We start from the raw sequence: 12867 nt of genomic DNA, 5'->3' as shown, positions 1-12867 counted from the left end.
TTTCCAATTTATAAAACATATTTAATAAAAGTTTAGTTATATCCTCCAGGTATCATTACATAAATCCACATTTTTGAATAGGGTCACCGAAAACGAATCTGAAAGGATCAACTTGCTTTGGTAGAACAACTTAGAAACTGGTTTACATGGCACTGTTCTTCTCAACCCTATATTCTCCAATCTCAATTTTATGCAGGGTAAATTGCATAAACAGTCCTTTTCAGCTAAAACTGTAGGCACATGAATAGGAAAGATTGCGAGGGATATGGACCAAACACCAGGATGTCGAACTTGTTTAGATGGGACATCTTGGTTGTCAGGAATAGGTTGGGCTGAGAACCTGTTTCTGTTGCCTGACTCTACAGTGAAAAGAAATCCTGTAGGCTTAATGAGAAGGAGAAAATGCTGCAAATATGCAGTGGGTCAGGCAAAAGCAGTGGAGGCAGGAATAGAGTTAAAGATCATGAACTTGAAACATAAAAGCAAGAGGGAGGGAAGGTGGAAGACACAGAGACAAAACAGGTAGGAGCAAGCGACCCAGCAGGGGCACTTGTTCATTTACCTCATCAGCCGGCGACATGAAATGAAGCAAGAAATAATGTCCGTGCTCTAAGCTGGAGCCTGTGCCTTTTGGCAGTTTAGATGCCAATGCCAATAATAATAATACACTAAAACGAGACAGTCTCCAGTCAGATAGGGCCTGCTGGCAGCTATATGCAAATGTATCCTAATATGTCCTCACTAGTTGGTGACACCCTTAAGGTAGAGACGGAAAGTAGCAGGATCAGATCCAACTTCAGATTTGAGCACAAAGCTTTGGGTGCCAACTCAAGGGCTGTCTACCCAATTTTTGGTGGGTCTACCTGATGTTTGCATTGCTCCGACGGAGATCACTCATCAGAAACACTTGGAAAACCCACTTAAACAGGTTCCAGGCTGGCAGCACAAACATAACTAAGGTAGGTTTATTTTAAAATTATTTACTTACCAGCGTTGCTTCTGGCACCCCTCCTCCCCCCCCCCCCACCCTTTTCAGGTGATATAATTTTCAGTTCTTGTTGAAATCTTTGTGGTGCCACTGGGTCTTTGCTTCATTCATTTCATGTGGGGATCACCTTTCAGCTACACCTATTCCACTTAGTAGTTCAATGCATACTACTGAGACTGGACTTTGCCATTAAAGGAGTATTAACTGGTTAAAAATTAAATTCAGTATTACCAAATGAAGCATGCCTTTGAATACTGGGCAATGTTTTTACTGATTCATACAAGTCATCAACCATCTGTTCTCAAACATTCCCTGAAGGTGACCCAGAGAAAAAACATTAGTTATTAGCAATAAACAACTATAAATACAAATAACTGATAAGGACTTTTGGTAACTGATTAGTTCCTAGACTTTTCCCAATGTCATTCACAACCAGTTACTTCAGTATGTGCTGAGGCAGTTTTGCAGTGTTGCACATTAACTATTCCTGACTATTTGCCAGTTGCTTTCGGTATTTCAAATGCATACTTTTGCAAGCATGCCCTAATCAGGATCAGCTTCCTCTCCTCCGTTATCAGGCTTATGAACAATCCTTCCATAAGCTAGGGTGCAGTCCCAATTTTCCAACTTATCTCATTGCAGACATTGACTTTATCTGTGGAACTGTTACGCTGTAATGCTGAACCATATTCTGCATTCTGGTATCTTTCGCTTTGCTCTACCCTTTGTACATGTGTTTGGCTTGATTACATTCATGTATAGTATTATCTGATTAAATTGGATAGCATGCAAATAAAAACTTTTCACTGTACCTTGGTACATGTGACATTACAAACTTAAACCTAAACAATAAAACAAGGTGAAACTTATAAATATTAACAGAAAATACTGGAACCACACCGCAAGTCACACAACATACATGAAAAGAGAAGGGAGGACAGGAAGTTAATTTCTTCACTTCTCCAAAGATATCCACAACCTGCACGATAGGCTTTTGCAAAAATGACATACTTTTCTAAGGGTAATGCATGGTCAAATGCAGCCATTAGACACATGAGCAGAATTAACATTTATGTGAAGTAGAAAGGTCACCATTCTTTCAATGTGTAGCTGGTCTGTGCTAATTTCTAACACACCATGGTTTTATGTTCCAGATTAGTAAACTGTTGTCACTAGCAATTTATTGTTCGTTCTAAACTTTAATTCTGCTCCAGTGAAAGTATTCAAGAGTGGTTACTTGAGCAAAATCATTTTCTCCTCTAGGTATGGCTAATGGCACCAATACACTGGAAAGATTAGATGCAATTTGGCACAAATAAATTTGGAAAAAAGCAGTGGTCAAGCAGAAGGTAGACAAAAAATGCTGAATTAACTCTGCATGTCAGGCAGTTTCTCTGGAGGAGAAGGATGGGTGACATTTCAGGTTGGGGCCCTTCTTCAGACTCGAGAAGGGTCCTGACCCAAAATGTCACTCATATTTTTTCCCCAGAAATGCTGCCTGTCCTGCTGAATTACTCCTGCACATTGTGTCTATCTTCGTCTCCAACACACGCCATCACTGAAATATCTGCAGGTTTCATAGTTTAATACCTTTTTCTGGCTCCCTGTCCAGTGGAGGAACATCATCTGCCAAAGAAAAGTCCAGAGGTTCTCCTGCGATCTCCACCATATCTTCATCACTTGTGTTGCTCTGGAGGCTATTAATACTCCCCCTTCGGTAAAATCGTTCACTGGCCATTTTTGTCTGTTAAAACCTACAAAGCAAAAGACTAATGATTTGAAAACAATTAGGGACACTTCAGCACACAATTTCAAAACTACTTTCCAAGCATTTCTGGTGCGTTGTCTTAATACTTATGCTTCATTGCACAGCTCACTATATTTTTTGATAAAGTCTAATTTCATTACCAAATTGTATTTAACACCATAAACCTAGAAGCTCAAATGTGCTTTTTCCTTACCACTGAGCAACTGAAAATTTGATTTTTTTTCCCCCAGAGCAGAATGGGATTGTAACCATTTCCAGGCAGAGTTGGGTTCTTTCATTGCTTTGACTGGGATCTTCAGGTTTTGCGCAAAAGACAAATTGCTAGAAGATCTCAGTGGGCCAGGCAGCAAATGCGAACAATTGATGTTTTGGGTTGCGATGTTTTACCCGGACTGAAAGAGTGGAGAGGTGCTGCACATGTCATGGAGTGACACCTGTTTGGTGGTTAGTAGTCACCCAAAGAGTCGTACCTTTTTCTGGTCGCCGCTAGATTTATAATATGTTGAAAGTTTTTGGCAACCTGCTGCGACTATGACAGGTGCCGGCAAGCCGCCGAAAAAATTGCATAAAAGTGGGACAGGCCCTTAAGGTTTGGCTGATGTCTCTAACAGCTTTATTCTTGTTTCTCAGTCTCATAATGGCTTCTTTGACTTTCATTGGCACAACTTTGGTCCTCATGTTGATAAACAGCAATAAAGTTTCCAAAGGTGATGGAAAGATTGGAGGAAAGACTACGCGCTGAGAGCTCTCTTATACCTGCATTAAGGAGGCAATTAAACACAACGGAGCAAATACAAATGCCTGTGAAGCCAAGTGTCCCAAACATTATGGTGCCCTGAAATGGAGGGGGGGGGGGAACTATGTATGAAATCAGCTGTAATTTCTACATGGCAAAACCAAAATGTATAAAAATGGTCTTTAATAAAATCTGACAATGTGCACTTTAACCACATGCGATTTTTTTCTATTACAAATCTCAAATTGTGGAGTACAGAGACAAATAAATAAATGATGGGTCTTTGTCCCAAAAGTTATGGAGGGCACGGTATGGTCCAACAAGTTCACCTCTCATTCTTCTAAACACAAGAGAGTGCAGAGTCCATCTTAAACTTCCCTATTAAGGAAAAAAAAACATCCTAGGAATCTATTAAGTGAATGTTACTGGATTATTATGATCTCATCCATTACATAGGGAAACCAACCTATACAAAATATTCTTTGTGTATGTCCGTAGAACTAAACATAAATCTTACAGATCTTTATTATTGTACTTAACTCATTTTGTAATAAAGGATAAAAGTTTGTCTTCATTATCAACTTGAATCAACTTCTAGTGATTCAAGTACAAGGAGACTCGGGGTCTACTAAAAACCTACAACTTTCAATCAACCACCATTTAATAAAAAAGTCATCTTCCCATTTTTGGGACCAGTGGATGATCCACATCCTTGTTTCACATTTCTCCACCAGGTAAAATATGTTATAGTACCCAAGAGCTGGAATCGGTAGGCCCAGCCTGTGACTCGTGTCTTCTCTGTGTCCTGTACTTCTGCTCTCACTCCACCTCCCCCAGGGGAAACAAGGATAGAGTTCCCCTTGTCCTTACCCTTAACCTCACTAGCTTCCGCATCCAACACATCATTCTCTGACATTTCCGCCACCTTCAACATGATTCCACACCCTTCCCATCCCTATCCTTTCTGCCTTCTGCAGAGACTGCTCCCTCTGAAACTCCTTGGTTCACTCATCCCTATTCACCCAAACTACCCTCTCCCCAAGTAAATTCCCCTGCAGCTGCAGGGGATGTAATAACCGTCTATTATACCTCCTCCCTCACCTTCATCCAGAGACCCCAGCATTCCTTCCAGGAGAAACAGAGGTTTACGTGCACCTCCTCTACTGGATTTGGTGTTCCCAATGTGAACTTCTTTACTGGTACCAATGTGATACCAAACACAGGCTCAACGACTGTTTCACCATAGACTTGCACTCAGTCTGCCAAGGCCAGCTGGATCTCCTGGTTACTAACCACTGTAACTCCCATTCTCATATCCATATAAACCTTTCTGTCCTGCGCCTCCTCCTTTGCCAAACATGCAAACTGGAGAAACAACATCTCACATTTCACTTGGGTAGTTTTCAAATTCACCAAGTTTAGGTAACTAGCCCACAAACAACAACCACCTCCTCCTCCACCTCCAACTCCTCCACCCAACCTCTCTTCCCAGAGCCCCAACTAGATTTGTGCCCATTTCTCCTCTTTCCTTCTACCTGTAGTTCTTCCTTTGGCTGTACAATTTGCACCTCATCTATCCTTATTCACACCTTTGGTCCTTTCACCTCTGGTCTTTGGCCAACCATATGCCTGTTAAAAACCTCCCTCATCTGTATCCACCTGTAACTCTCAAGGCTTTGACCTGCCCCTCCTCTTTTCCAACTGTCTTCCCCCCCCCCCCCCCCTTACCACAATCAGTCTGAAGAAGGGCCCCGACAAGAAACATCACCTGTCCATGCCCTCCAGAGATGTTGCCTGACCCAATACGTTTCTCCAGCACTTGTTTTGTTTAGTCTCTAATCAGTTTTGTCTCCTCATAATCTTGAATATTTCATGAAGATCATTTCTCCTTTGAAACTAGAAGCTTGGTTCTGAATTTACTCCAGTTTGGGTCGAAAGACAATTTTGTCAAAGGAATTGACCGACTGAATCTTTTCGGCACTGCTTTTAAGGTAATGTGTCCTTCCTTCATTAATGCATACATTATTTTCATCTAAAACTGCTGTACCAAATAATTTTTACATTTTTTAAAGTAAACAGTAGAGCCTAAAAATCATGGCAGAATCTATACTATTACTAAAACTATCGTTGTCCTCTTCCGATTTGCGCATTTTTAAAATTTGCGCAAAAACGGTACCCTATATCGCTAGGATTTTTCCGCCACCTTACTCGCCTTTCTCCTCCGTTTCAAGTGCACTATGTTTTGTTCCGAAAGTAATAACAAAAGTTATGAAGGTTTAAAAAAATCGTGAGATCAGCAGATTGGCCTTCTCTCCTGTCAATCACCATGAAGGTAACGCCCCTTCCGGCACCCGCTGTTAATCACCGGATGGGGCGAGAAGAATAAAGCCCCGGAGGCTGGGCTGAGTCCACAAGCCATGCTGATTGAGTCCGCAAGCCGTGCTGAGGAGAAGGCCCAGCAAAGCGACCATCGCCCGCTGTGAGTCCCCATCGCACCCCCAACCCTTTCCCCTCTGGACCTCCTTGCTGGCTCCTGCCCCCCCTCCCCGTAATACCACACACTCCCCCATGGCTCTTCCCTGTCTTTTCTCTGAGCTCTCTGCCCTCCTGCCCCACACCCCTCCCCCTCACACCCCAACCCCCCAAACCCCTCCCTCCCACACACCCCTCCCCTCACACCCCAACCCCCACAAACCCCTCCCTCCCACACACCCCTCCCTTCCAAAAACCTCTCACAACCCCCCCCCCCCCCCCGCGTGTTTACTTCAGCCGCGGGAGGCTCTGGATGACCCGATCAGACCCGGCCTGGCCCAGCCCAGCCAGCGCGGGAGTCGGAGATGGCACGATGTCGCCAAACGGAATGCGGAGACTCCCGGTATAGAACGACCAGTGAAGCGAACAACGCCCACTGTGAGTCCCCATCGCACCCCAACCCCTTCTCCTCTGGTCCCCCTCGCTGGCTCCTGCCCCCCTCCCCTGTAATACCGCGCACTCTCCCCAAAGCTCTTCCCCCGTCTTTTCTCCGAGCTCTCTCCCCCTGCCCCCAATTCCCACCCGCCCCCACACCGCAAAACCAAAAAACCCTCCCGCACCGCGCACCCCCTCACAACCCCCCCCCCCACACACCCCCCCCCCCACACCCCCCCGTCCACATACCCCTCTCCCCCAAAACCCCTCTGCCCACCCATACCCCAACACCCATCGCCTCACCCCCACCCCCTCTGCCCACACGTGTGTCCCCTCCACAATGCCCCCCCCCCCCCCCCCCCCTCCCCCCCCCCCCCCCCCCCCCCCCCCCCCCCCCCCCCCCCCCCCCCCCCCCCCCCCCCCCCCCCCCCCCCCCCCCCCCCCCCCCCCCCCCCCCCCCCCCCCCCCACACACCCCCCCCCCCCCCCCCCCCCCCCCCCCCCACCACCACCCCCACACAACTCCCCCTTCCCCCCACATGTCTCCAAGGCTCACTACAATATGAGGCATCACATTAGGTTATGTAGACCTGAAAAATTCTGGGATCAGTCGTTTGTTTAATGATTTATGTGTTTACAAAAAAATGGCAATAAACTACATTTAGCCCAGATATTCTCAAACTGCACAGACAGCAGGACTTTGCAGGAATATGTTTGAAAGACTATCAATTAAGAGGTTATGCTTAGCTGTGATACCCTCTTGCATTAGAGCAGCAGGTGTAATTCAATGCAGTGCATATATTTAAAGAATGATTTCACTGGTTATGAACCTGAAGCAGCCAATTCCAGCACTCAAGGAAAGGGAAGTAAGTTGAGGTAAACCGACACATATCTTTTCTTATTTCTTGGAAAATCATTCAAACTAAAATAAGTGATAACTGCATAAAATGTTTTGGTACATTTTAAAATTAAGAACAGAACTTTTAATTAAAAATCTAAAATCCTACAGACCACAAATTTTCAGGATAGCCTTTCAGATATGATGCTATAAAATTATTTAACCACTCCTTTCTCATACCTAGTGTGGATCATTTTCTTCTGACGGCACACTACAAAAGCATACGATGAGTTACATCTCTTATGAGACTTCAATACGCAGCAAAACTAAACCAGGTCAATTCCAAGAAATTTATAAAAGTTAAGAGGCAGCTGGAATAACCAGGTTTACTGTCCAGTTTTCACCCTCTTAGCCAGATTGTGTTCTCTATAAAACCTACATTATATTAAGAAATCCGCTCCAGGTGATCATTTAAAACATGGATGTGCGTCTGGCAGAACATTACGTTCCTAAAACAAAGTACATGCAGTGAAATACAATCATGTTGAAGAATAGTCGGTTTGGTTTCCAGTAACTAAAGTCCCAAAGCACTTTACAAGTAAACAAACCTTTCAAAATGTGATTACTTCGACATAAAGGGGGATTTCTATTGTGTTACAAGGACATGGATCAATGTCGGTTATCGATTTTTCTTCCAAGATTAACCTTCCACTCTCTTTTATCTTGGTAGTGTTCCAACCAGTAATAACCGATTATTTTTCCCGCAGTAGTTGGAATTTTAGTTAAATTTATTTATGCTTAGACCAGGGGTGTCATACTCATTTTAGGTCACGGGCTGGATTGGGCAATATGCGACTTCATGCGGGCCGGATTAGTCGTGCACGCTCGAACGTCAGTCAGCCAGCCTGAGGACAAGGTGAGCTCAGCGCCGCCATCTTGTCTGTTTGACACTGGTTGCCAGGGGCAACCGTCCCCTTGGCAAACGGGGGCCAATCACGGATTGGAGGATGGGAGCACCCGGCCGCCATCTTGCATCTTTGACGGCTGTTGCTCGGGGCAACCGTCTGGCTGCCGTACAGATACATGATAAATGGTTGTGAATATACTTTTTTTCCCCCCAAATCATCCCGCGGGCCGGATTGGATCCCTTCGCAGGGCCGAATCCGGCTCGCGGGTCTGTAGTTTGACACCACTGGCTTAGACAGACAGAACTTTGCTTAGATTTTGTCGTAAAATCAGTCATACAGCAAAAAAACAGGCACTTCGACCTGACTTGTCCATGCCAACCAAGTGCCTCTACATGCCTCCTCTGGCAGTGTATAACTACCACCTTCTGAGTGAAAAAGTTGCCATGCAGGTTCCTATTTAATATTTTCCCTTAAACCTTTGTCCTCTGGTTCTTAATACCTCTACTCTGGTGAAAAGATTGCATCCATTTATAAACCTCTATAACATCACCACTCAGTGCTCATGCGCGCCGAGGAATAGAGTCCAACCTCCCCCTGTAGCTCCGGCCCATGAGTCCTGGCAACACCCTCGTAAATCTCCTCTGTAATCTTTCCAGCTTATTTACATCCTTCCTGTAGCAAGGTGACTAAAACTGAACACAATACTCCAAATGCACGCTCACCCACGTGTTGTACAACTATAACATAACATCCCAACTTCTATGCACAATACCCTGACTGATGGAGGCCAATATACCTAAAGCCTTATTGACCACCCTATCTACCTGTGAACTATGTACCCGCACTCCTAGATACCTCTGCTCTACGACACTTCCCATGGTCCTGCCATTAACTGTGACGGTCCTGTTCTGCTTTGACTTCCCAAAATGCAGCACCTCACACTCATCTGCAATAAACTTAATTAGCCATTCCTCAGTGCACTTGGCTAGCTCATCAAGATTTTGCTATAATTTTTGATAACATTTTCATTACAATACCATCCACTTCAGTGTTATCTGCAAACTTATAAATCATGCCTTGTACATTCTCAGAAAATTCTCATCACGAACTGCAATGGCCTAGCACCATCCCCGAGGCACACCGCTAGTTACAGGACTATACTCTGAACCATCCCCTCTGCTTCCTTCCATAAAGCAAATTCTTTATCCATTTGGCAGGCTCTCCCTGGATCCCATGCAATGTAACCGTCCAGGGCAGCCTACCTTGCAGAACCTGAAAGGCCTCACTGAAGTTTAGAAAGTCGACATCGACAGCTTTGCCCTCGTCATCCTTTTTGGTTACTTCTTTAAAAAGCACAGATTTATATGACACAATCTCCCACGTACAAAACCATGCTGATTATCCCGTATGTCCGTATGTCCAAATGCATATCTCTTCTGTGTGATTATAATGAACATTTGAACTGATAATGCAAATTCAGGTAGCTGAAAATAGTTCGGCAAAGTTTGAATCTTCAAATCTGATACAGTACAGTGTAACAAGAAAAGTCCAGTGCTTGAGAAATGTCAACACTGTTGCAATCTTTAAGAAGGGAGTTAAGATAGATATGAAATTATCATGGCAAACAACAGCAAAAATCATCACTCATGAGGAGCTCCTGCAATGCTATCTTGAGGCTGGATGACCACCAATCACAGTTATAGCTAGTTGCAATAGGATACGACTTCCACCATTGGAGTGATTTCTCCTTGGTCCCCTATTGACAACCAATTGTTCAGGGCTCTTTGATGCCACACATGGTCAAGTTCTGCTTTGATGTCAAGGATGTGGCGAGGTCCAATCTTAGCAAAACCTCCAACTCGGCATTAGTGTGCACGTTATTGTCTGTGCCATTTGGTAGCATTTAAATAAAGCAGGATCAAATGGATGAAAGCTATCTGAAACACCAGTCAATTGTCACAGATGGTACTTTTGAATGCATTCCCCGACAGTCTGGAAGGAGAACCTCTTTCTTTATTTTCTTTTAAAATCTTTGTATTAGTTTATTTCAAAAACAAAAAACAAAAAATTGATAAACATAACAATGATATTGATACATAGGGATCAGGATTACATTAATAACAAGTATAACCTAAATATGAGTCCAGTGTCAAAATACACATTGAGTATAGACCTCCCCGGTCTCTATGTAAAGTGTTTAGTTAAGTGTTTAAAAGAGAACTTGTATTTATAAAAAACCTAAAAAGAAAAAAAAAAACAATGACTCCAGTGTCTAAACTAGAAAAAGCAAATCACATCTGGGCTGTAAAGAATTTATAGTCCCTGTTTGTCGTCAAGTCCGGTCTCTATGTAAAAAAAGTTTACAGTTGGAGGGGGGGGGGGGGGGCAATTTTTGCAAAGAGAACTTGTAGTTCCTCAGGCTTCCATACCTGGTAAAAAAGAAAAAATTGTTAAATCTTTAAGAAAGTATAGAAAAATAAAACAAAGGATGTAATGTTAAAATTGTACAAGGCATTGGTGAGACCAAAAGTAAATTTTGGTCCCCTAAGGAAGGATGTCAAAAAAAAAGAAGCAGAGGAATCAGAATCTGGGTTTCAACAACTAAGTTACAGAGATAAAATAAGTTAGGTCTTTATTTCTGGAGCGCACAATTTAAGGGGGGACCTGATAGAGGTCTTTAAAATGTAGACAGAGTTGATCACAAGCTTTTCCTTTGAGAATTCCATCGTACTTCAGAAAAGGGACAAAAGAATAATTATTACAGTTGGGGGGGGGGGGGCAATTTATGTGCAACAAGAACCGCTTGTTGCACAAGTTCCTCAGGCTCTCCATACCTGGTACAGGGTAAAAAGAAATGCCAACATTGTTACAATCTTTAAGAAAGGAGTTAAGATAGATATGAAATTATCAAGGCAAAAAATAGGAAAACCCATCGCTCATGTCCTCTTACAACTGAATACTTTCTCTTCCCAAGGAACTCCTACACAAATCTCAGTTTAATATTTGACCATATGACAGGGATATCATCTTCATTACTTGCCAAATATAGAAAACGTTTTTCAAAATAATAAAAAAAATCAATGACATGGGCTCAAACCTGGCCTTTAGTACTGTCTGTGCTGAGTTTGCATGCTCTCCCTGTTAATGTGGGTTCCCATTCCCACATTCCAGCTAGAACAGACATCCAACGCAGAATGTACGGATGGTTCTTTAATCTTCATCGGGGATAAAAGCAGTGAGAGATGCAAAATTTACTTGAAAATTACAGAAATGTGCAATAGTTCAGTGTTAATAGTGGTCAATTTCAATTAATATTGAAGTGAGGGGCAATATGTCTCAAATAAATTCAAGAAAGCTCCCTCGATTATTAACTTCCTGACACAACTGTAAAGGAAGCATTGTTGCATTTGATTTTGTGGACTGATGTGAACTAAATGGACCGCATATTAACGGGAGATAATATGGGGAGCAGTGATCATCAAATCGTAAGGCCATGATTAATTACAGAGAAGGGAAAGGAGAAATAAGAAGATAGGCAAAACTGTACAAAACAACTATAACCTTTAAGGCGTATTTGTTCAGGACAGGCTAGGTACTTTTCACATGGGGTGAAATCAAAGCCGAAGGTCCCCGATTGATGATGGAAATAGAGCAGCAAATGAAGGAAGAAAAAAAAAGTGTGAGTTGTCTATTGGGTAAACAGTGCCAATCAAAACCAGGCTGAATGTAGCATTCTCATAAGAGACCAAAAAAGAAGATATGAGCAAAGTGAAAATGAGAAATGAATTGCAGCTAATGTAAAAAAAAATCTAGAATGTAAATAATAAATGGGTAACTAGAGATGTGTTGGGATGAATTACAGATAAAGGAAGTTATCTAGGCATAGAGACAGAAGCCAGAGCAGCAATACTACATAATATTTTGTATTCCTTATTAGATAAGAGCATGTCAGAATTTCAAGAAAAGAGGCATAGTCGAGATAAGGGAGGGGGTGAAAACTGCTCTAGGAAAGGTACAGTGCATGGAAAAATGGCAAGTTATACCTTTGTTATAAAAGTGATGGAAGGACATGCAGGCCAGTCACTGTAACTTTAGTTATGGGAAGATTCTGAAAATAAATCAGGAAAATATTAATAAGGCATTTGGAGAAGTTTAAGTTGATAATCAAGCATAGATTTGTTAAAGGCAAGAATAATTGATTGGTTAGGCAATCTAAAACTTTTGAAGAGATAAATAAGAAAGTTAATGAAAAAAATCATTGGAACTGGTCCGTGTGGATTTTTAGAAAGTGATTGGTAAGATCCAACATAAAACTGTTTAAGAAGGAACTGCAGATGCTGGAAAATCGGAGGTACACAAAAAAAAGCTGGAGAAACTCAGCGGGTGCAGCAGCATCTATGGAGCGAAGGAAATAGGCAACGTTTCGGGCTGAAACCCTTCTTCAGACGGGTTCTGAAGAAGGGTTTTGGCCCGAAATGTTGCCTATTTCCTTCGCTCCATAGATACTGCTGCACCCGCTGAGTCTCTCCAGCTTTTTTTTGTGCATCTCCAACATAAAACTGTTGGGACAACAAAACTGATATTCATGAAATTAAAGGGTAACAACAGCATGACTATGAAGTTGGCTTAAAGGTGCAAAACAGAGAGCAGTGATAGTTTTCCCCCCCATAGATTGGAAGGTAGCGTGGTATATCCCAGAGGTCGGTGCCAGAACCATTGTCTT

At 42.8% G+C, this 12867-nt stretch overlaps 1 protein-coding gene across 3 annotated transcripts in view; it reads right to left on the bottom strand.

Annotated features, from left to right (window-relative positions):
- The window catches only part of LOC129702130 (H(+)/Cl(-) exchange transporter 5-like), a 64917-nt gene that overhangs the window by 32571 nt on the left and 19479 nt on the right, over positions 1 to 12867 (bottom strand). For all 3 annotated transcript variants that reach the window (XM_055643726.1, XM_055643725.1, XM_055643727.1), the window contains one exon: positions 2579 to 2742. In XM_055643726.1, the coding sequence (XP_055499701.1) occupies positions 2579 to 2726 (148 nt within the window). In that variant the 5' untranslated portion in view covers positions 2727 to 2742. The remainder of the gene's footprint in view (positions 1 to 2578; positions 2743 to 12867) is intronic.

This window comes from Leucoraja erinacea, chromosome 12 (assembly GCF_028641065.1).
Source record: "Leucoraja erinacea ecotype New England chromosome 12, Leri_hhj_1, whole genome shotgun sequence".
NCBI classification, from domain to species: Eukaryota; Metazoa; Chordata; class Chondrichthyes; order Rajiformes; family Rajidae; genus Leucoraja; species Leucoraja erinaceus.
The sequence above is the reverse complement of the archived record's forward strand: the minus strand, read 5'-3'. Positions and strand labels throughout refer to the sequence as shown.